Here is a 23,278-nt window from a genome sequence, read left to right as displayed (position 1 = left end):
ATGTCGAGGGGAGATCTGGCAAGATTGGGAAAGAGGGGGAGCGACAGAGTGTGGGGCAGTATGGGGGAGGAAAGTGGTGCCAAGAAGGAAAAACAGAAGGGGCGATGAGGAGACAGGAGAAGGAGAAAACAGGAAGGAGCGAGAGAGATGAGGATGTTGAAATAGGACAGAAGCCAGACGGGCGAAGAGGGGAAGAGAGGGGATCAGAGAAGAATGCGCCACCTAGGGTCCCTCTGGTCTACGGGCAATACGACGAAGCAGGCGTGAACGAACAGTCGAGAGACAGCGACGAGGTCGATCGCTATGCAGGCCTGGCCGCCGTGTAGCCTGCATTCCCATTGTGCATACTCCGTACATGTTTCAAAGTTATTCTCCCGTCCGTCTTCCCGATTTGGCTTCCTGCGCAGCGTCGCTCCTGCCTCGAGCTCTTCTCGCGACCCTCAGGCTGCCATCACGCTACGATTCTCCGCCATCCCGCCATCAGGCTGTCAATGGAGCGCGCCTGCATCTAGCTGCCTCTATCTGGCAAGACAGCCTGCCAATCGGTCTGTCTGCCCATCCGCCATATGCACGACCGTCAGCAGGGACCCGTCCGTGTCCGGATCCGGCCATCTTACTGGACCACTGGCACTGGCCCGACCTCTGATCTGGTCGATCTGTCTGATCTCACTGGCCTCGCAGGCCTAAGCTGCTCTCAATCCCACCCTCGAACTGTCAGGCGACGTCGATAGTGCTACTCTGGTCTTCTGCTCGTCCAGCCCAAAGAGACGACCACTCGATTATGCACCCTGTGCTCTCCCACAAATCTGACGAGTAGCGGCCACGAAGCAAGCATACCAATACGAGCTGAGAAATAAAACGGATTGCACTACATGTCATAGAGGACCCCACAAAGGTATCACTGGTATCTAGGGAGAGTGGGAAAAGAAGAAAACACGAGCAGAAATCAGGAGAGCACGGCAGGAGGAGCCAGTCGATCCTGGTCCTTGGGCCAAAGCCAACAGAAAGCCAGCCGACAGGAGCCTATTTCTTGAACGCCCCAAAGATCTTGTTCTTCAGCTTGTCGGCCAGCCCGATATTGTGCGTCTCAGGGCCGGTGGTGCCAGTGGTGCCGGCCGCAGCAGGCGTCTCGTTCATCGGGGCGAGATGCTCGTTGCCAGCGCCGCCGCGACCGGTGTGGTAGTCCGACAGGTCGGCCGACGGACGCACCGCAGCCTCGGGCACGACTGTGCGGTCGGCGCGCTCGAGTGATGGACGCGCGTCGGCGTCGCCAATGTTGCCGGTGCCTGCGCGATCGTCCGGTCAGCTGGGATCCTCGTTCTTGCTCTCACGCTCGCTCACCCACCTCCTCTGCCCGTGCTGTACGGCCCGTCCTCGTGGCTGCCCTCAGCGCCCGACCGGACGATCTCGCCGTCGACGTAACGGGTCTCGTCCGCGTTGATGTTGCCGGCGCCACCGCGGCCGTGAGACACCTCGGCAGTCATGCTGTTCGGTTGCGTCGTCTGCTGGCGATTGTGGGGATTTTGGATGCAGGGTATGCGGGATGCGATGCGGGATGCGGGACCGGTGGCGACTGCTTGCGCTGTGGCGTTAGTACGGAGCAACGCAAAGTGTGTGCGCTGTTTAGAGGTTGGACAACAGGCAACAAGCAAAGAATGATAGGATGGCGAGGGCTTAGTAAGGGGAGACAGAGAAACAGAGAGACAGATGACGAAGGCGCATTGACAAAATCCGCGGGAAGCAAGAGGCCTATAATACTCGCAGACGACCACCAAAGACGTAAGTCGAGCCGGTCACTCACCTAGCAAGGATCTGTATTTTCCTATGTCACTCGTGACTGAAAAAAAAATAGGCAATGGGGCGGGAACTTGAAAATATATGGATTGCACAGGACTCGTCGGAGTCACAGCTCTGCTCGGCCACACCGATAATATTGGATTGAGAGAAAAAGGAAAGGACGGGGATTATTGGGGGAAACGGAGGAGGGGAGGGGCCGTGGGAGACATAAACGGACCAGTTATGTTATGAACAGCCGGAAGGATGCCTCTCCCCAAGTGCGTCTTATCGCTTTCACCAACGGGCTATCATGAGATTGCGGCATGCTTCGCGTAATGTGCAGTCAGTGCTCTGCCCCGCTAGCCGGAAAACGGAAGTCAGCCAAGACGGTATGGGTCTTGGCAGACGAGAGAACGGACGTCCCCGGCTGACCCACCCGTTTGCTTGGCTGTTGCCAGACGTTTGCATAGCACCGCATTCCGTTTCAACCATCGCCCTGCATTTCCACACGCACCAGCTTGCGCTTTCAACGCGTAGCAGTGCCTCCTTATGTATATCCAGAAATAGCAAGTTACAGAAACAAAGGCAACAGGCCAACACGATAACCCCTTTTGACGTATGCAAACAACAAATAAAGAGACAGAACTCCAAAAAGACATCCAGAAACAGGATTCCAAGAGATCTTTTCTCTCACACCCCAGCTTGCAATACTCCAGTCGGTTCCCAACCGAAACGTTCCTTATCCAAATAGAATAGCATGTCCCACTGGACCTGAACATGGTCCATCCAATGAAAACAATAAATTATACAAGTCCATACAGCTATAAGCCACACCATGTCACCCTAAAACAAACAAAAGAACGCCGACGGCGTGATCCGGAACGCAAACGGAGATGCTCCCTATTCTTGCTCCGTATCACTGCCTTCGTCATCGTCGTGAGCATCGTGGGCATCGTCCGCATCGCCAGCGTTGTCAACCAGTTCGATGCTTCCGTACCGCGTGCGGTATTGCTGGAGCTCGGCGAGCTGGTGCTGGAAAGAAGCGAAGACGTCTGCCATGGGCCCCCGGAGGTCGTCTAGCCGGCCGATCGGACCACCGCCTATGGCCATGTGTCGCAGCGTCAGAGTTGTGACGCACGTCTGCACTAGTTAGCTTACTTTCTTGCCCGTTTTTGCATTTTGCATCTTTCTCCGATTCGCCTGCTTTCAAACACTTACCTCAATCCGGCTCACTTGATGAGAGAAGAAACTGATCATGAACTCCTCCGTCACGTTCGCGCCACGCTGTTTCATCTGCTCCAACAGCTCTGTTCCTGGCGGCTGCAGCCCACAGCCGCCGGCCTCCTCCAGCGAGCTGCATAGCATCTCCAACCGCAGGCTCACCCGCCACAGACCCCAGACTGCCTCGGGAATCGACCTCAGCACCTCTTCGTCTGGATCGCCCAGGTTGATCGTCTTGGGGACCGCTGTTGCCGACGTGACTGCTGTCTTGCCACCGGTGCTATCGCCAGCAGCGCCAGCAGCGCCAGCAGCAGCCGCAGTTGCTGCCGCAACTGCTGAAGCCGTGGCTGTGTCGCTACCCATGACGGGCCCTGCGGCCGCCTGGCCTTCGGCCTCCTGCGATGCAGCCGCCACTGCAGCCGCCAGCCTTTCGTGGTGTTGGTGCGCATCCATGCGACCGGCCAAAGCGTGTGGGTACAGCGAGTACACCACCTCCGGATTCTCGAGGCCCTTGAGCTTGATCTCGCCCATCTCCTTGACTTCAAATCCCTGTGATGAGAGCGCCCGCAGCTCCTTGCGAATTGCCTGGGCAAACACGTCGTCGTCAAAGCCCATCATCGCCGACGACGCCCCTGCTGTGCTGCCAGTGCCGCTGCCACCGATCCCGGCGCCGGTTGCGCTGCCTACGGCCGGATCCTCGCTGCTGCCGATGCTGCCGGTCGGCGACTCCTGGTACGTCTCCAGACAGCGCTGGATCTCCGAGACAAAATCGGATGACACCGTGATCTGGCCACCGTCGGCCACACTAGAGATACGCGATGCCTTGTTCACCATCGGCCCGTAGTAGTCCATTCGCCGCGTGATCGGGTCCGGTTCGCAGAGCGGCTCGCCCCAGTGAATGCCCATGCGCACCGACAGCCCCCGGAAGACGACGTTGTTGTCTTTGTCCATGATTTCCTGGCAGGAAGTGGAGTTGAGCATCTCTGTCGGCCACTGCACCTCGAGCAGCTGCAGCTGCACAACAAAAGCCCACAGCAGTGCCGACGTCGCCGTCGGGAACGACACCATGAACGCGTCGCCTTCCGTCTTGACCTCGAAACCACCAATGAGCCGCAGCTGCCGACGCATCACCTCGTTGTGCAGCTTGATGGCCGACCGCATCGCCGCCGGGTACGTCTCCCACAGGTTCGTCGAGCTTTTGATATCCGTGAACACGATCGAGATCAGACCCGTAGGCGCTGGCACTTCTGCCTCCAGCCGCTGCAGCGTCGAGTCCAACACCTCGCCTTTTGTCCGCTTGCCACGCCGCGTTGGCAGGAACTGAGACGTCTCCTCCTGCAAGCTCAGCGGATACAGTGACATGCTCTGGCCCCGGTGCAGCCGCGACCGCTCGGCCTTGCGCTTCAGATCTGCAATGCTCAACATCATCACCATGATCTTGCCGCTGGCTCCGTAAGCCATCGCCAGGTCCCGTAGCTTCTGCGCCGCCCGCATCAGGTCGCCACGCTCCTGTCGTGCAATGTCTACCACCAGGCCCGGCGTCAGGTACTCCCACAGCTCCCTTGTCGCGATCACCACCGTCTCGTCCTGCTCGCGTACCGTCCAGTGTGTCACGTGGGGCGCCGCCATGACCGCCGGCATCAGGTCTGCATACCCAAACGCTCGCGACACTTCCAGCATGTCGTTCAGCCGTCCGTTGTGGGACACCCAGCCGCCTGCGTCACGAATCCGCGACCGCTCGCTCGGCTCTGCTGGGTCGTGCTTACGCGTCAGGATCTTGTGCGAGCTGTCGCTCTGGATGAGCATCGCCTGCGCGTCGCCGACGTTGGCCACGTATAGCTCCTGGCCCTGCAGGTACACTACCGTTGCTACGCCGCCCGAGTTGAGGTCCTCTTTGGTCATGACCATTGACGCGACCGAGCCCCGGTGCACCTTGGTTGATGCCAGCGGCATCCTGTCGTCTGCCTGGATCGAGCTCGTCACCAGGTCCTTGTTAAGTGTCAGGAACGCCCGCCGCAACGCATCCTCCACCGTCTCGTGCTGCGCCGGCTTCAGCACCTTCAGTTCCGACAAGAAGACCCGGCCGAAGTTCTCGTGCAGGTACTTGGCGATCTTGGACCCTCCCGAAGACAGCGCCTGTCCGTCGAACAGGCAGAGTAGCGTGTCCTGCTTAGTACCGTCGTTTGAGCTGAACTGTGGCGTGATGAGGTCAATCGTGGATAGATGCTCGTTTTTGCCGAGCGTGTCGGCCATGCCGTAGGGCAAGAAGCCGGCCATGGAGCCCGATGTGCGCACACGGCGGTCTTCGCTCTGGTCGGGGACGCTCGGCTGCGTCAGCGTCACGTCCATCAGGCCCAGCACACGCAGCGTCAGCAGCCGGTTGAAGTCGGTGTAGCTCTCTGTCGGTCGTGCCGTCGACCCGAACGTCGTCTGCTTGATGTCCAGGCGCCGGTTGCCGGACAGATTTAGGTATCGAAGGTTCGGGTTGAGGTTCCAGTTCCAGTCGTACGGCACGTTGGAGATGTTGTACTTGAGCGAGTTGTTGCCGCAGTCAAGCACCGCCAGCTTCTTCGCCCGCGAGATATCTGCAGGTAGGTTGGTGAACTTGTTGTTGTTGATATGCAACACCTGCAGCATGCTGTACTCGCCCAGGTCGTCCGCGGGTAGCGTGGTGAGCTCGTTTCCAGAGAGGTACAACTCCACCAGCTGGGGCCACTTGGTCATAGACCGCTGCGGCATGTCGGTGATTTCGTTGTATGAGGCGTTCAGCACCCGAAGCTCGCCCAGTAGCGCCAGCTGCTCAAACACATCGTCATCCAGCTGGTTGTCGGCCAAGTAAAGGTTTCGCAGCGAGCCGGCAAACGTGTTGGTGATGCGCGACGACAAGCCCGAGTCCTTTCGCGAGATTGCCGTTGGTGTTGAGCTACCGCCCGTCTGCGCAGTGCTCCGCGAGACGACCGATGTCTTCCGGCCTCCTTTGCCGTAAACCGAGACGACCGAACTCTTGCGATCGGGGCCGGACGGCACCGGCGAGGGGCCGACGCTCAGCAGCGTGCTTGACGCTTGGCTGGGCCGCCGAGAGTCGTCGACGCTGAGCTCCTCCGAGCTTGGCTTCGAGGAGAGCGTGCCGACGGTGCTGTTCAGTCTGCTTGCACCGCTCGACATCGAGTCCTTCGTAACCGGCTCGCCCGGTACCTGGGGTGGCCGTGATGCTGGTTTGGGGAAGTTGTCGAGCACGTTGGATGACGCGTTCAGTGTTTCCAGCTTGTTTGCCCACCACAGCTCCATGGGCAGCTTGCGGATGTTGTTTCCGCGCACGTCCAACACGCGCAGCTCCATAAGGCATCCAATCTCCGGCGGCAGCTCGCCGACTGAATTGTTGGCAATGCTAAACGTTTCCAACCGACCCAGGTTGCCGATCTGGTTGGGCAGCGACACGAAGTAGTTCTTGTCCAAATGCAGCCGCTCCAGGTTGCGAATGTTGTTGAAAGAATCAGCGATACTGGCAAGCTGCGCATTAGACAGATTGAGCAACTTGAGGGTAGGCAACGGGCTTTTGATCTCGAATCTGGTGATGGGATTGGCATTGAGCTTGAGCGTCCGGAGCCGCTCGAAGCTGCCGACGAATTGTGAAATGTTGTTGTGGTCGGCTGTGAGAATTTCGAGCTTAGGCAGGTCGGAGATCACGTCAATGCTGGTGATGGCATTGTACTTGACATCAAGCTCGCGCAGGCTTTCCAATTGTCGGAAGCCCACAGGCAGGCTGCCACTCAGACGATTGTTGGTGATGACAAACTTTTCCAGATTTCTCAGCTTGCCAATCTCGTCGGGAAGGGAGTCGATGAGGTTGAAACTCAGATCCAGGTCAATCAAGCTCTCCATGTCACAGAGGAAGCCGGGAAACTTGTCGAGGAAGTTGGACGAGATGTTGAGCTGGCGCAGGGAGCGATAGGCACCAAAGTAGGACGGTAGCTGCTTCAGCCGGTTGTTGGCCATATTCAGCTTCAAGATTCCTACAATCTCCTCGAGCCCGGCGTTATTAAGGTTCTCGACCCGGTTGTTGGAGACGTCGAGGAAGGTCAGGCGGCTAGCGCGGCCAAGACTGGGAGGCAGCTTCCGCACCTCGTTGTTGCTGTACTTGATGTCGCGAAGATTGACGCAGGACTGTATGAAGTCCCGGGGCACGTCGAGCGAGAGATTTCGTGACAGATTCAGGGACATGATGTCACTTGCCTTCTTGTAGAGACTGATGGGGATCGTGATCAGGTTACGGCCGGAGAGGTCCACGTGGTTGAGCTTGGGCATGCGCCCCAGTCCGATGTCCACCTTGGTCTGAAAATCGCTGTCGTGGGCGGTCAGGAAGAGGAAGCGGCACAGGTAGCTGTTGTCCTCGCGGCCGAGGTCGCCCAGATGGTCGCTCTCTTCGTAGCCGACCTGCTGGAGTAGCCGCTTCTGGATGATCAGAGGACGGTCGCCAGAGCCGAGGATGCGAATAAGGTCATGACGTTTCAGCACGATCTGGTAGTTTTGGCTTTCCGTAAAGACACGCTTGGCCATGACGCTGATCATGTCTTGGACGGACGCGTTCAAGGACATCGGCAGGGTGGCGAAGGTTCCGTCGCTCTTGAAAACGCGGATGCAGTAAATGACCGCATCTTCTTCCGGACGGGGCGGGCTGCCATAGTCGTCGGTTTCCGGTCCTTGGTGCAATTCGTCAGTCCGACGAACGGCCCAGCTGTCCGGCGCATTCCACGCGCCGTTTGGACCGGTCGCCTCTCCTGCAGGGTTGCCCGGTCCGTTGGAGCTCTTCTCTGAGCTGCTCCGGGTGCCGTTCACCGTGCTGTTTACGGGGGCAGCTCGTGCGCTCGCCGCATTCTTGTTGTAGTAATGATTGACCCGTGCCGTGTTCTTGTTGGCCTTGTCGGCTTCCACTCCGCGCAGGAAGTCGACATCCATGGGCGTGAGGGGCAGGGGACGGCCCAAATTGCCGTCCATGTTGTTTAGATCGGTGTCCAAGTAAAAACGCGTGCCGCCGTCAGCTCGGTCTGTGGGTCCGATCATTTCCTCCTGGTCATCTGTATGGCGCGGTGTCCGCGGCTTCTTAGAAAAGGGAAATTTGTTGTTGAAGGTCGCCTGCTTCGAGCTGATGCCCGAACGGATAGAGGCAGCCGATTCAGCGTTGCCGTAGTAGCGCTGCGGAAGGTCCGAGCCAAAAAGGAGCGGTCCGCCGTCCAGTCGAGGAAGCTCCTGTCGCAACGGACGGGACAATAGGCTCTGAGTCGAATACGAGACGAGCTTCGCCGGTGTGGACAGGCCGGCCATGCCAAGCCCTTCATCCTTGTCTTTGTGTCTTCGTAGTCGGCCGAGAATGCCTCTCTTGGGCTGGTGGCCGCTAGGGGAAATCTGCCCTTCAGCGATACTGCTGCTCTTTGAAGGCCCAAAGATCGTGCTGCCGCTATGACCGCTCGGAGTGGGGCTCTGGGCGCGAGGCCTAGCGGAAGAGAAGGAGGGATTTGCCCGTTCTCGCATGTTGGCTAAAGAATCTTCTCTGCTGATCGTTGGCCGCAGCGACCGAGGATCGTCATTGCTCTTGTTGTGGCGGTGGTGGGGCATGTGGGCGATGGAGTGGGCGGACCGGGAGGAAGATGAAGTCTTCGGAGGTATCTGGGATAACGCATCGGTCACATAGCGGTCTCGGTCGGGGCCGCTGAGGATGTTTCGCACTGGCGCCTCGCCGTATTTGACAATGTCCTAGACCAAAGAAAGTGGTGATCAGCAAAGGGTACTGGGACAGGACGAGAAAGAAGGCGTCCTAAGAGACAGCTACGTACATTGGCTTCTTGGTAGAGAAAGGGAACGACTTCTGGCGCCGGGACAGGGGTGCGTGGGCGAGAAGAAGCAGGCGAGGCGTCCCTGGTATGATCCGTCGCGTTGGAGTAGTTGCGATCTCGATGCGGGCGGCCGTGGCTGTGGCTGTGAGAGCGCTGCTCCTTGGTGTTCAGGCTCGTCTCTGACGAGTCGCGGCCAGGGTACTCCTCGCCGAAGAAGCCCTGCAGCTTGCGAAAACCGCCGCCACGACGATCGCTAGCCCTAGAGCCCTGGCTGCTAGCGGTGGCGACGCTGGCGATAGAAGGTCTGCGCTCGTCGCCATAGTAGAGCGCCTCGGGCGATTCGCTGCCGGTCGGGTTCTGCACCTGCCGGGAGCTGCCCGAGCGCAGAGGTGGTGATAGCGGCGACGCGACGGAGACATTCTCGCTCGAGTCGTCGTAATAGGTCGAGTGTGGTGTGTTGGTGATGGAGGGTGCCGAGACGCTGCCACCAGCACTGCTGATTCCTGCCATCCAGGGCGCCACCTGGTGCAGGCCGGTGTTGCTGATGGACGGAATGTGTGGGATCTGAGGGGCTCCTCCCCGGCTGCTGCTCCCGGCTGTGCTAGCTGTGCCGTCGGAGATGCCACCACCACTGCTGAAGTCGATCGCGGCAAGATCGTGGCGGTAATTGCCAAAGTCGACCCGGTTTTCGCGATGGGCCGCTTTCACGGAGATGGGCGTCGGTGACATGATGGAGCCGCGCTGGGCGGCAATCGTGGGCGACACCTGCAAATCTTCCTTGCCAGAAGACATTCTGTTTCTGTGGGGAGGGTTAGCTGGTGAGGGTCGCTTCCCTGCCACCGAGACGCATCTTACCGTCGTAAATTCCCGTTCTCGTCCATCTGCAAACGCGACGGCGGGCCACGGCGGGAGCTGATCGAGGGCGAGTGCATGATAGCGCGGAAATCCGGGGACACGGGCCCGGTCGAATATGAGGGCTTGGAGGGCAACGGCTTCACCGTTGTGGCAGACCTGCCGCTGTCGGTGGAAGAGCTCGTGAGTGAGCTGACGTGCGAGACCGGTTCATGTCTGGGCATTGTCACCACCGGGCAGGAGCCGAGGCAGGCATAGCCATGTCACGGCGAGCCGAAAAGAGAGCAGTCAGAGATGTCCCCGGGAGGGATGAGGGAGAGGTGGGTTGGAGATAGGAGCGGTGGGCGAGAGGATGGACCCTAGTGGAGCTCCGTCTTCTGCATGCGTGTTCGCGTGCTTTCGTTCCTTTTCGCTGGCTTCCGTCTCCCGTCTTTGGGGGGCTGTTGGGCTGTCGAGGAGAGGGGGAGAATGGACCGGCTGGCGTCACTTCAGGTCATTGCTTCGAGGCGTGAGGGATGCGTATCGTATGACCGAAGAGGTGGGTGGCCGTGGATGAGGCCGGAAGGATGGCAAGGCGACGTGTGGATTGCGGAAAGTAGGGCACGAAAGAAACGGAACGACAGATTGGTGATGAGACGGCCAGCAGAGGTGAGACAGAACGGCTGCGTCGAGAGGGGGAAGGGTTGGAAAGAAGCGCAGGGCGCGCTGTTTCGTGCGCTTACTCGACTGGACGATAGTGGGACAGCGATGTTGTGTGAGGTGGCGGCGGGAGGTGCGTTCGGCGGCAGAGAAAAAGTGGGAAAGAGGCTCGCCGACCTGGGAGATAGCTGCACAGTACAAGATTGCACGGCTGCAGCTGCTGCAATCGCTGCTCGTAACTGTATTGTTAGCAGGTCTAGCGCATGAGCACCAGAGGTTGGTGTGCCATTGTCCGCTAGATGAAGGAGGAGGGGAGGGGGAAAAAGAGGAGGACCAGCTCCTGCCCAGTGCCCGAGAGTCCTTTCTCCGCGTTCTGCGGGAATCAAGGATTTGGCTCGGTGGGTGTCGGAAGTAGAGGAAGGCGCGGTGGAGACGCTGGTTGGGGTGGATTGGGCTGTCTGCAGCAGACAGTGCGCTGGCAGCCATTGGCCGAGGCATGTCTGTAGGACCCCAGAGCAAAACGGAAGGATAAAACGGACGACAAAACGGTCGGCGGGCCTTGGACTATCTTACGTGAGACACGGGATTCACATGCTTACGATCGATCAGAAAGGAGCAGGAGGCCCTTTACGGAGAGGATTTCCGCTCGGCGCCGGCCAGCATGGCCCCAAGATAAAACCACGCACTGCATGCAAATGTGATGTGTCCCTATCTTGCAAGACCGCGACAGCACAGCAGCGCGCGGGAGTACGAGTAGAGACCAGAGCCGCTGAGGGAGGGTAGACGAAGTTTGGGGTCTGGCGCAGGGTTGCATTTGCCCTGTGGGCCTCTGCGGTGAGGTGAGATGCTCGTTGACAGTACAGAGTACGGAGTACGAGTGCTCGTAAATGGATGGGAAGATGTTTGATCATTTTTCCCGATATCCCGATTTGCCAATTTGCCAATTTAGCTGCAGGGTGTGAAGAGGGGAATGACCCGGACAGAGAGCGAGAGCAGGGAAGAGCAAGCAAGGCGTAAAGTAACGGAACAGCAAGAGACGCAGGGCCAAATGAAATGTGGAGCCACAGCAAAGACTTACTCCAATGCGACGCCAGGCCGTGGGACTCTGCACATCGGCTGCTGCAGAGGGGGAGCCAAGGCGGCAGGATCTTGGAAGCACGACTTATCTCGTTACAGTGGGAACGGCGTGGCCTTGATGACGCGGGTTTTTTTTAGGTTTGCTCAATCGCGGCGGTCGGTGCGTCGACTTGGCAGCGATTTGGCACACATGTCTCTGTACCTTTTTACATACATAGTCAGATACCGGCCAGGCTCTGGGCCTTCTAAGGTCTCTTAGCTTCAGCCGCTCTGGCTTGATGGCGCCGTGGCGTCTGTGAACAGAAATGAGAAATGCAAATTAGGAAATGGAAATAAGAAGCAACAGGCGACAAAAACAGGGACAATTCCACGCCAACTGATCGGCCCGTCTGTACGGAGTTCGTAGTGCTGCCTACTGTTCATTTCCAAACGGTGACAGGGGGTGGGAAGAAGAAAAAATACGGAGTACGAAGTAAGAGAAAGCGTGAGGAAAAATAAAAAATAAAATTGGAGAATAATTGAGAAAAACAAGAAACAAAAACAGCAGCCCTATTCGTATCGGCACGGACGGAGCAATGGACAGGGCTGGAAAGGATTGGCGGCAGTGGACGATACCCCTGCTCGGTTCTGCTCAGGCACCGACGACCTGCACAAGCTGCCCTTTGAAGAACGAGCGTCGGTCGAACCTCTCGAATCCACTCTGTCGAATTCTGCAGACAGAATCGACGTGGACGGCAACGCGTTCAGGCCCGTGTGAAACGGTCCATCTGTCACTGATATGATTGCTTTTAGCGGCCTTTGCTAGGATTGGCTTTGCGCCTGCTCTGGCCGCCAGCTCATTGTCTCATGGTCTCTCTAACTCTTTGCTCGTTACTCCATAAGTTACGACATAGACTCGTATACGATGCTGCCAAGCCAGCTGTACAAATTGGCTCAATCTGCAGCGCAGCATCTTAATCTCTTGCTTTCGTCCTTTTCTTGCCACCTCGTATACTCCCTTCCTCTTTCTATCCTCCGTCGCTCCCACTTTCCAGTGCCTCGTCCTCGTCCTCGCCATCTGTCACCACGTCTACGTCCTCGTGCATCAGCTCGCCCATCGCTACGCTCTCGCCTAGGATCTGCCGTGCTCCCTCAGCCCCCACCCCCATGTCCTCCATGATCAGCCGCACCGCCAGCTCCGGCACCAACACGTCTTGCACAAACTGCAGGTAGCCGCGGGCCGCGATTAGCGGGTCCTGCACTGCCTGCCGTCTCAGCACGACCGAGAACCGCTGCACAATCGCCTCTGACATGATTCGCAGACCTCGCTGTCCGTAGTAGCCTGGCACGCTGGTGGTGCTACCTCGGCTGGGATCCCTAGCGTCGCCTCCGATGCTGCCACCACCCAAGCGCTGTTCCTGCAGCAGCCTCCGGAAGTGTGACGGCACCCTATCCTCCAGCACGCCCTGCACGTGTCCGCCGTGCTTCCGAATCCGCCCTTCCAGCCGGTCCCAGTCAATGTCTGGGTAGCCGCGCAAGGTCCACGTCTTCTTGGCTGTCCGCTGCCGATGCGCCGCACAGAAGCTCATCTTCTCGTCAAACTTCATCAGCTGCAGCCGCACACTGCCGGCTGACGTCGTCACCTTGCCGGGTCCCTTGTCCGGTGGAAGCAGCGCCAGCAGCGTCTCCTCGTCCATGGGTGCGCTGCAGAGCGGACACACTGCCGATTCAAACGCCATCGTCTCTTCGCTGTCGTCGCCGCTGTCGCTGGCATGCTCGTCTGAGGAGATCGGCTCGCCACCGTTGTAGCTTGCATGCTCGTCTGTGCTGCATACCGCCGGCATCCGGAAGACGGCCGGCCGTGCGGAGTTCTCGTCGTCGTCAGCGCTGTCACTGGACGCAGCGGGATCCTTCTTTCGTAGGGCTTTCTTGGCTTCCTCTAGCCGTGATGGCCGCGGCCTCTCCTTTGTCTGCGTTGGTCGCTGTCGCTGCCTCCACTTCTGTCTGCTCTTGAGCGATTCTAGTGTTGATCCGAGCGGAATGTCCGCGTGTTTCTTTCCTGTTACCTTCTTCGTCGGAGGTGGCGATCTCGCTAGGGATTTGACTGGCCACTTGAACTGCGCTTTTGACACTGTCGCGGCATCGTCCTCGTCCTCGGAAGCTGCAGGCTTCTTAAGCTGGAACCTCTTGGGAAGCGATGCTGTCTCGGGCGAGAGCTTGCACGGTCGGATAAAGGTGGATCGGCTTTCCGGCTCGCTGATCTCGTCAACGTCAGAGCTTCCGTGGACATGTACTGTACGGAAAAAAAAACGGCGCCCGTAATCAGTAACTGCTGACCGACATGTGACAAAACAGACGACATGGGCCAATAGATCAAGAAGACTGTACCTTTCTTGAAAGAGCTGGTGGCACCGCGACCTGCAGATGTGAAAGAGGGCTGCCGGCTGTACCCAACCTGCGGCGGGTGTTGGCGAGTGCGGCTAAACAAAGGATCAGCACCGCTGGCTTGGGAGCCTTGGCTGCTGGCCTGGGAGGACGGCGGCTGGAAGGCCCTCGTCACCGTCGCCGCCCCAGCCGGCCTTGGCCGCTTTGATCCCCGTGAGCTGATGCTGCTGTCGTCGTCGTCTTGTGTGCTGGTTCCTCGTTTCCCCATCGACCGCTGCCGGAGATCCATGGCCCTGTGGCCCGTCCCCGTTTGGCTCGACTGTCGTGCGTTTCGCACCGGCGCCGCCGACGGACGAAACTCTGTCTGTCCCATGTCACCCCGTCTGGAGTAGCCGGCGCTTGCCGATGAGTCTGATGCGTGGCCAATCTTTGGCGCCTGCCCCTTCCGTTGCCCACCATCGCCCTCCGCCTGCTCATCACTGCTGCTGCTGCTGCTCAGAGGAAGAGCATCGACCGCCACGGGCTCTCGTGTCCTCCTCTTCTTCGCCGCGGTAGTAGACGATACAAAGAGACTGGCCGATGCCGAGAGAGACATCAGGCGTGGCTTCCTTTGAGGCCCGGCCATGATCTCTGGCTCACAAGCTCAGCGAGCTGGGGGAGTTTGCGTGAACAAGGCAGCTTGGAACAATAGAGACGAAACACAATTGGTAGTTCACGTCTTCAAATAATCCCATGTCTTTCCTATGGCAGCACCGTCGTCATGGCCTTGGCCACGGAGCTGGCGTCGGTAGCGAGAGCACAATGATTCGTGCTGGCATGAGACGCGACTTTGGAGTTCAAAAAAAGCGGCACAGTCAAGGTCTAACGAGTTTTTGTTACAAAAAAGTCGTCCGCGCTGTACCAGACGTGCACCGTTCTGACGAGTAGCAGGTATGTCGTGATTCACGACCTGAGAGATGCGGAGGATTGATGGCGGTGGCATAAGTACGGACGCGAGGGAGGTAAGCTCTATTAAACTGGGGTTCCGGATTCGTATCCTGCCTCCTTCATTGAAGCACGCTTAGTCAGCAACCTCAATAACCAACATCGCGGACTTGAAACGGGGTGGCAACGGATCGAGTGAACGAAATCGGAGAAAACCATGATGACGAATACAATCCTATTCTGATTCAATCTACAACGTCCGCTCGAAATGTCAGCTACAAAGGGGGGTATTTGCTGTTCTTCCCCTGTTCTACATGCAAGGCTATGAGACGTGAAATACAAATGACGGTGCCCGCTACAGGACCTTATCGAGTCGTTCCTCCAGGCCCTTGACCCAGCCGTCCATGACCTGCATGTTCTTGTTCATGGTGGTGTCGCCCTCGCGCATGGCGACCTCGATCTTCTCGAGGCCCTCGCGCCAGAGCCGGACCTCGGCCGCGGTGTCGGCCTGGCGCTGCTCCAAGTCGTCGAGCAGCTCGCCTGCGGCGGCCGCGTCGGCATGGATCGCCCGCAGCGACCGCAGACGATCCAGCAGCGGTGGCAGCAGCGGCGTGAGGCTCTCGATCGTCGGCAGCGTGCCGTAGAGCGCGTTGATCTTGGCCGACTGCTCGTCTGCCATGTCGGCAGTGGCAGGAGTACCAGCACCACCAGCACCAGCACCAGCACCAGCACCAGCAGTACTAGAAACATCAGCACTGGCGCCCGCCTGCACCAGCGCCTCATGCGCCGCCTTGGCCGCCTTGCGCGCCTTGGTCAGCTCGTCGGCCTCCTGGGTGAGCGCGCGGACGCGCCGGCTGATGCCGTCCAGCGAGGCCGTCGAGGCGTCGGCCAGCGTGCCAATCTGCCGCTGCAGCGCGTCCAGCGTCGGCAGGATGGCACGCGGCAGCGCACCACCGATGCCGCCGCCGGGACCGCCGCCAATGCCGATGCCGTCCAGCTCTGGCAGCACCGACGAGCCGATGCCGATAGAGCGCTCGAGCAGCACCAGCCGGCTGTCGAAATCGGCTACCTGGGCCAGGCTGCTCGGGTACGGCACGGCTGTCGTCAGCCTCGCAATCGGGGCCGAGCTGCTCGCTTGTGCTGCAGCGTCTTCGCTCGCAACAGCATCAGCATTAGCAGCAGGATCCGTCGTCGATGACGGCGGCACAGGCGGGGCGATGCGGGCGGCGGTGACGTCCCTGTCCGACAGCCGGGCAAGCTCGTCCAGCGTCTGGCTGAGCGAGTCCAGATCAGGAGCAGCAGCCAGCTCTGCCGTCGCTGCTGCCTTCTCGGCCTTGGCTTCCTCTGCCTTCTGTCTGGCATAGGCCTCTTTGGTCTCCTCCACCTCCCGCTTCAGGCGGGCAATCTTGCGCTCAAGACTGTCGCCGTCCTCTTCGTCGCTCAGGTCGCCCAGCTCTTGCGCACCACGGTGCCGCCGATTCGCCGTTCGGTATGCCTTTCGCTTGCCATCCACGCGATCCGAGAAATCCACGCCACGTGCGTCGACGTCCGCCCCTAGAAACCGAGACCGAGCTTGGCCGACCTGAACATGCGACCGCGAAATTCCCGCATCGGCGTCATCCACGTCCGACTCATCGTCCGACTGTGACCGTCCTGCTGTGGTGAGAACGGTGGAGTTGTCGTCTGTCAGTTCTGGGGTTTCGTAAACGTCTGGGGCGGTGTCCTGGAAGTATGTCAGCAGGATGTCCACTTCCCTTCCCGGTGCATCACACAAAGACACGTACCAGATCAGGCAGAGCAGAGTATTTCCTGTTCAGCGCCATGGTTGCTGGCTGCGCCCATACAGGTGGTGTACAGGAACGTATGGGGCCGAAAGTTCGCCCAGGGGGAAGCAGCAGATATTCAAACGATAAAAGACGCGAGCTCCAGGTCTCTAGAGCTGGACTTAGCCATAAAGTGGGCCAGAAGCACGATGTGGATCCACCTCGACGGCTGTGGGTGCTGGCCAATCAGGGCGAGCTTAGTCAGTATGGGCCCTTCCGCCCACAAAACTTTTTTTGTGCGAAATTGGTAGACTGGTCAAAAATCGAGGAAAAATAAGAGCCCGCCTTTCTTTTCAGAACTTCTCTCCTACCAGCAATCCATCAGCACGAACGCCATCCCCAACCACCCACGCAGTCTCCCCTCCTCGGACATTTTCGAATCGTAAGCGAAGACACCGCTGCAGAAATTTTGCCTCTGCATATTCTTCCAAAGTTCTCAGCTGACCCCTCGACCCAAAGCTCAAGATGGAATCCTCCAAGCAGCCCGTGAAGTTGGTCAAGGTGACCCGTGTCCTCGGCCGTACCGGTTCGCGCGGTGGTGTTACCCAGGTCCGCGTTGAGTTCATGGACGACCAGAGCCGCAGCATCATCCGGAACGTCAAGGGTCCCGGTAAGCAAAGCATTCTAGACGGAGTCAAGCAGTGGGGGAGGGGCTAATAGCGTTTTTTGCAGTCCGTGAGGATGACATCCTGTGCCTGCTCGAGTCTGAGCGTGAGGCTCGCCGCCTGAGATAAGAAGGCGGTCGTACGAACGTCAAGGAAGGCAGAAAACAACAAATCCATATAAATCGAAAAAAATACAACATTTCTGTGACGATGGTCGACGTGTCGGAACCATTTGCATAGGCGCCGTGTGGGTGGAAAATCGGAGGCAGGGCCGCAGGCTCACGAAAGGAGGCCGCACCATGCGACTTAATGTGTGCGAGGGCGCACACGTCCCGGAGAAGGAGAGAACCCCGGGGAGTCTGCCATCGGGCTCTTGCTCCCTTTTCTCTAGGTCCTCTCTTCTGCTGCTGGTTTTTTTGCGATACTACTATGTCCTTTTTTCGTTCAATGGTTCAAGTTAAGGAGAAAAGCCGAAACGAAAAATACTTGATTAACCAAACGCCGTCTTTCTGTCCCATTGCCGTGAAATCGATGCGACTGTGGAGGACTGACAGGCCCCGGCCAGCGAAGCTAACAAAAAGCTCGCGCCGCACGTGACGCAGCCTACGTATAAAATTCTCTGCACAGAATCGCAAATCCAAAAAAAAAAATCTTCTCTTCTTTCTACCTGCTCAGACATCTAAACAAAAGGTACAGTACATTTGCCACCCTATCCTCCTCCCCTTTTCTCTTCCGGTTGAATGATGCATAACTGCTTAGCACTTTTCTTTCATGATTTCCCATGATTGTTCTCATACACCAAGATCTCTGACAACCAACTCCTCTTTCACTTGTCTCTTGTTAGCTTCTGCTTTATGTTGGAATTTTTTGCTAACAGACATTTTCGAAAAAGGTTCTCTACCACTGCAGGTGGTCACGATCCTTGCATACGTAAACATGCTGGCGGCGCCTAAACCGCCCCAGGGCCATTTCAACATGCTGTACTTCGCGGCAGCCACGTCGTATACGCACAAGGACTATGAGGCGCTGCCGGCACCTCTGCCGCTTTCACATCTGTTCGCAGCGCTAGAGGCGCGGTACAGTGGCATTAGGGCAGACGTGCTGGACGCAAGTCTGGTGACGATCAACCTGGAATATGTTGATGTGCCCGGCGAGGACAATGGCAGTGGTGAATCCGTCATAATTCAGGAAGGCGACGAAGTTGCCATTATCCCACCAGTGAGCTCGGGCTGAGAGAGAGCGAACGGCGCCTATTGGTTCTATATTCTCTCTTTGCACCTTTCCTTGTTGGCATTGGCTGGCATCTTGCAGGGAAGCTTGCGTTGTGCTCGTATTATGCTTCCAGTAGTGGTGTCTGCTCTCTGGGACGACTTGCAGATGCCGGCAGCCACGATGACCAGCGACGCTGCTATCGTGGCCACCAGTGCATTGACGAGCCAGCTTCCAGCTGCTGTTGGCGTCTCGTCTGGCGCCAACGGCGGACTCCCAGGACGAACAGCCAAAGAAAAGCGGCATTGAATAAGGTACTGCTGCCGGCGACGATGGTAATTAGGCTGGTGATGGTAGAGACCTGGCAGCCGAGGGGACGGGTGCGCAGTTCCCAGCGCTCGGCCCAGTACGGACAGACCATCTCGTCAAAGGTTTGAACGAGGGCAGGGATGCCGCAATCGTTGGGCACACAGGCAGAAGTCTGATGGGTGTCAGCCGGTGGGTAGAGTAGACAAGCAATGGCATGAAGTAAGCACCGAAATGCAACCAAGCTGCTCTCACAAATGGACACCAGCTGCAGTTGGGTTAGCGTAGACAGGAGCGACAGTCCTGGCGGGCCCAACAGCGACGAAAGTGGGCATCACCATTGTCGTCGTGGTTGTGCCTGTATTTCGACGACAGCCAGGACTCGGACCAGTTTGTGCGGAGTGATACCCCACGAGAAACAGGCTGGGGAATCTGTGCCATTGGCCAGGGCTTCCAGCCGTGTTGGCGTGATGAAACAAAAAGGCAACGGAGGGCGTGGAAGGCAGGTCTGGTTGTAGGCGGCTGGAAGAAGAGCGATTGGCGCCGATTGGTTATGAGACAACTAGTGCTGTTTCAGTGACGTCTCAGTGACGGCTTACGCTAAACATATTAAGAATCGTGCAGTTAACATCTTTTAATGTAAATCTCTACACGGCAATCTATATTATTCCCAGCTCCTAGTAGATGAGCTGATCATCGTAGGCGCGGACGCTCTCCAGATACGCCTTGACCTGGCTGTAGTCCTTGCAGACTTGTTTTGTTAGAATTGGTGTAACAGATAAAAATAATAATAAGGAAACAAAGAACTTAACGACATTAAGAAATAAAATAAAAAGACTTACCATGCTTGGAATCCCAACCGTCGGAGCCACCATTGTCGTCGGGGAAGGTAGTTTCATGGCCCTCGAGGGCAATGTCGGCGTTGCACATGACGGCCTCGCGCATGTAGTCCATGCAATGGACCATGTGCCAATGGTGATCGTCTGGAATGGGGTGGCCGGACTTGAGGCCAGAGTACGTCTGGGCGATGGTGAACTGGCGGGGTGTCAGCGGTGACCGAGACAGAGGGAGAGAGAGGACCTACCATGCAGTGAAGCTGGTGGGTGACAGACGTGGTGAAGACGGTCTTCTCCGGCCAGTCGATGGGAGTGGGCAGGTCGTGGTAGCGGTGGGTGTCGTTGACCCAGACGAAGCCCATGCCAACTACGCGTGTCAGTACCGAGCGGAGGAGGAGGACGGGGCAGAGGAAGAAGACATTAGACATACTTGGCATCAGCTTATTCCACTTCTGCAGGACGGTATCGGTGAAGAACTCGGACGAGTTCATCGGGGCGTAGGACTGGTCCGACTGGAAGCGGAGGATCTGCTGGTCGACTGGAACTGGTCAGAGCGGCACGGGAAGGAAAGCAAAATGAACGTACTGCGAGGGCCGACGCCGGTGAAGTCACCACCAAAGTCCCACCGGCCAGGGGCCGTGGACGACTGCTGCTGGCGCTGCTGGCACACGACGAGGCCGAGGATGGCCAGTAGCAGAACGGTGTCGAGGCCCCAGCGGAGCCATGAGAAGAGCGCAGACTGGGACCGGCGGCACAGACGGGCGTTTTGTGCGAGTGCCTCGACGTCATCCTCGTCCTCGTCGCTGGAGCCGTGATCCCGGCTCTTCTGCCACTTCTCGCCCAGCAGCGACTCGGCGACCTCGGTGTGGCTGCTCCGGCTGCTGCCGCTATTGCTGTGGCGATCGTCCAGGTCCTCGACGTCACGTGCAGACGGCCGGCGGACATTGTTGGAGGAGGCGGCGCCGTCGTGCAGACTGACGGTCTGGTACTTGGCGTCCATGCCGGAGATGTTGTAGAGCGGACTGAACTTGGACTGGTGCATGGGTGCAATTTTGTGTGTGGGGAAAGAGAAAAGACAGAAAGACGAAAGTCAAGGGCCAGCCTGGGGAGAAGAAGAGAAACGAGACAGAAAACGGGGCGGACGAGAGATGCAGAAGACAGCCTCAGACCAGGAGGATGCAGAAAGAAGATGGGAAAGAAAAGAAAAGAGCGAGAGGACCGGCAGCTCTATACATATTTGGCATCGATAAGAATTGCCATACGGAGTGACTACGGGGTAAGTAGTCTTACAGACGGGGTGGAACCTACTTCTCCTTTTGTCGCGAACAGTATGGAGTATCCACGCTGCAAGGTGCCCCAGGAACGGTTGTGATTAACTATAATTATCGCTTTCAGTCTTTAGTCTGCGAGATGAAACCGGGCACAAGGATCCCAGACCCTTGCGCACGGGCGAAACCCCTGCTGGGGACAGTGAGATTGGCCTTTTGGTCCCTCTTGGCCCCGAATGCCTCAGTTGCTGTTTCAGCGCGAGCGGGGAGTTGACAGCTCAGTACGGAGTATATCAGACGGATGTCGGTGGGCGAGGGAAAGGGAGAGCGCGAGGGCTCCATAGAGCCGGCTTTCTTTCTTTCTTTCTTTTTTTTTTTTTTTCTTTCTCTCTTTTTCTTCCTCTGTGCTTCCTTTCTCGTCTGTCTTGCTTTTTCCCTCTCCGCAGCAATGGCGCGCCTCATGCCGTCCATCCTGCTGCTGCTGGCTTCGCCCAGCCTGGCTTACAAGCCGCTGTCGGACAGTTTCCTGCAGCAGACGCCCTCCTTCTCGGACGCCGACCTGGACACCGACCTGGTCGCGCCGCTGCTGCGACTGCCCTCGCGAGCGGCCGGCACGCCCGGTCATGCGGCCGCCCAGGCACATCTAGCCGGCTTCTTCGCGACCGAGCTGCCGGCATGGACGATGGAGTGGCAGAACATCACCGAGGCGGTCAACTCCACCGGCCACACCGCCCAGCATCTCGTCTTCCGCCGCGAGCCGCCCTGGACGCGGCCAGGCCAGGCCAACCTGCTGACCCTGGCCGCCCGCTACGACGCGTCCGGCCCGGCTGCTGCTGTCGCCTGCGCACTGCTGATGCACGCCGCCCGCAGCGTCGACCGCTTTACCGCCCAGATGTACCGTGAAATGGAGGAGCTGGGCGAGGGCGGCACCGTGGCCATGGACATGGGCATGCAGCTCGTCTTTCTCGACGGCGGCCGCTCTGCATCCTCTGCATCCGCAGGGCCCGCCTCTCTGGCTGCCGCCTGGGAAAACGCCACCAATCCGGCCCTGCCTGCGTCCTCCTACGGCTACCCCAACCGGCTCAACCAGATCAGCCTGCTCGTCTTGCTCGACGGCCTCGGCATTCAGAGCGTCCGTGGCCCTGGCTTCAGTCCCGATCCCGTGCCCTCCCGCTATCCCACGACCCATTGGACCTACCGCGCCGCCGCCACGATCGAGCGCCGTCTGCGCAGCCTCGACCTGCTCGAGGGCGACTCGTCTGCCGACCAGCCCCTTCTTCCCGACGACCAGACGCCCGTCCTGCAGTCAATTCTCGCCGCCAGCCGTCGTGCTGGCAGCCTGGCCACCAGCTCGGACTACCTGCCCTTTATGCGGCGCGGCGTCTCTGTGCTGCCGCTGATGCCAGACCGAATCGACCAAGGGTATGGCAACAACAGCAGAAGCAGCAGCAATGGCACAACACCTGTGGTGGACTACCCGACCGCCATTGACTGGTCGCGCATCGTGACGGCCTTTGTGCTCGAGTGGCTCGACATGATGGAGGTCGAACCGGTCCCGTAGTGGGCCTTTTTTGCCTCTCATCTCTCTCTACTCTCTCCCGATGTGCTCAATAGACGGAAAGTGTCCACCTCGAGCCGTGTGGCTGAAGCCCTGGACCGCATCGACATGTCCTTGCAGCGGGCCAAGTCGCCGAGGATGTATCGAATTGCTAGTCACCCGCGGAGCTGTCTTTCGAAACCGCAAAAATGGGCTGTGCTCATCCAGCTAGGGTTATCCAAAGCCCATAGGATGTCGCCATGCTTTAGACGTGTTTGTGGCCCTCAACGGGCCTGGAGGTTTTTCGAGCATCGGTAACTCATCAGTGCTGTGACTTGTACGATAGCAAAGGTGTGCTTTCCATCTTAGTATTTGCCGCGTTCCTCACATATAGAAGTTAGAGACAATACGTATATGCTTTGGTACGAGTACACCCTCTTTATTCACTCTGTGTATTTAGCCCATGAAGTCCAGTCCAACCACGCGGAGCTTCCGCATACTTCCTGACTTGATATTTGTACCCCTCAAGTTGTATATGCAGTCGTAACACATTGCCGTGTGGCAGTCTGAGTACTGGAAATCTAAACGGCCAACCTAATACCGCAATGTGTCTGCAGTGTAGCCTTTGTCGCTTCGTGCGGTCCAACCCTCTCATACGGACTTCCAGGTGTCAGTCAGCCCCAGCTGTCCCATGGCCAGATTGTCAGACGAGCTGGTCCCTATGTGACGCTATCAGGTCATCCATCTTCTTGACCGGCACTCGCAAGGAGTCACATGTTCCATTTGGAGCGACCGGCATTGAATATACCAAGAAGCTGTTCTATCATCACGGATGCTCATCTTGACCGACTACGGGATGCGTTCACCGCAACTTTAGGCGTCCTGAAACCTTGGGGCTATGCCAACAAATGATGTTACCACTATCTGGGACTACCTTTACCATTCACCAGGAAGCCAGCGCTGTGTCAGCTTTGATCTTTTAGCACTTGTGGCAAAATATGCTATGAGCC

The 23,278-nt window shown here is 58.1% G+C and overlaps 7 protein-coding genes across 7 annotated transcripts; 2 read left to right on the top strand and 5 right to left on the bottom strand.

Annotated features, from left to right (window-relative positions):
• Positions 1 to 1,023: 1,023 nt before the first annotated feature.
• Positions 1,024 to 1,484, bottom strand: CMQ_7785 (uncharacterized protein; the record flags this gene model as incomplete). The annotated part of the gene is made up of 2 exons (XM_014313425.1): positions 1,024 to 1,286; positions 1,346 to 1,484. The coding sequence occupies 2 exons, from the start codon at positions 1,482 to 1,484 to the stop codon at positions 1,024 to 1,026; spliced, it is 402 nt and encodes a 133-aa protein (XP_014168900.1).
• Positions 1,485 to 2,676: 1,192 nt separating this feature from the next.
• CMQ_7899 (adenylate cyclase) lies at positions 2,677 to 9,904 on the bottom strand (the record flags this gene model as incomplete). The annotated part of the gene is made up of 5 exons (XM_014313539.1): positions 2,677 to 2,916; positions 2,995 to 3,242; positions 3,357 to 8,748; positions 8,829 to 9,621; positions 9,684 to 9,904. The coding sequence occupies 5 exons, from the start codon at positions 9,902 to 9,904 to the stop codon at positions 2,677 to 2,679; spliced, it is 6,894 nt and encodes a 2,297-aa protein (XP_014169014.1).
• Positions 9,905 to 12,403: 2,499 nt separating this feature from the next.
• CMQ_7963 (uncharacterized protein) lies at positions 12,404 to 14,385 on the bottom strand (the record flags this gene model as incomplete). Its single annotated transcript, XM_014313603.1, has 2 exons — positions 12,404 to 13,668; positions 13,764 to 14,385. 2 exons carry the CDS (start codon positions 14,383 to 14,385, stop codon positions 12,404 to 12,406), a joined length of 1,887 nt encoding a protein of 628 aa, XP_014169078.1.
• Positions 14,386 to 15,039: 654 nt separating this feature from the next.
• Positions 15,040 to 16,507, bottom strand: CMQ_7897 (uncharacterized protein; the record flags this gene model as incomplete). The annotated part of the gene is made up of 2 exons (XM_014313537.1): positions 15,040 to 16,407; positions 16,469 to 16,507. The coding sequence occupies 2 exons, from the start codon at positions 16,505 to 16,507 to the stop codon at positions 15,040 to 15,042; spliced, it is 1,407 nt and encodes a 468-aa protein (XP_014169012.1).
• Positions 16,508 to 16,972: 465 nt separating this feature from the next.
• CMQ_7913 (ribosomal protein s28e) lies at positions 16,973 to 18,345 on the top strand (the record flags this gene model as incomplete). Its single annotated transcript, XM_014313553.1, has 3 exons — positions 16,973 to 17,117; positions 17,180 to 17,218; positions 18,005 to 18,345. The coding sequence occupies 3 exons, from the start codon at positions 16,973 to 16,975 to the stop codon at positions 18,343 to 18,345; spliced, it is 525 nt and encodes a 174-aa protein (XP_014169028.1).
• Positions 18,346 to 19,304: 959 nt separating this feature from the next.
• CMQ_7834 (uncharacterized protein) lies at positions 19,305 to 20,505 on the bottom strand (the record flags this gene model as incomplete). The annotated part of the gene is made up of 5 exons (XM_014313474.1): positions 19,305 to 19,378; positions 19,470 to 19,662; positions 19,712 to 19,830; positions 19,894 to 20,001; positions 20,049 to 20,505. The coding sequence occupies 5 exons, from the start codon at positions 20,503 to 20,505 to the stop codon at positions 19,305 to 19,307; spliced, it is 951 nt and encodes a 316-aa protein (XP_014168949.1).
• Positions 20,506 to 21,179: 674 nt separating this feature from the next.
• CMQ_8000 (glutaminyl-peptide cyclotransferase) lies at positions 21,180 to 22,292 on the top strand (the record flags this gene model as incomplete). The annotated part of the gene is made up of 1 exon (XM_014313640.1): positions 21,180 to 22,292. The coding sequence occupies one exon, from the start codon at positions 21,180 to 21,182 to the stop codon at positions 22,290 to 22,292; it is 1,113 nt and encodes a 370-aa protein (XP_014169115.1).
• Positions 22,293 to 23,278: the final 986 nt, after the last annotated feature.

Source organism: Grosmannia clavigera (assembly GCF_000143105.1).
Source record: "Grosmannia clavigera kw1407 unplaced genomic scaffold GCSC_82, whole genome shotgun sequence".
Lineage (NCBI taxonomy): Eukaryota > Fungi > Ascomycota > Sordariomycetes > Ophiostomatales > Ophiostomataceae > Leptographium > Leptographium clavigerum.
The sequence above is the reverse complement of the archived record's forward strand: the minus strand, read 5'-3'. Positions and strand labels throughout refer to the sequence as shown.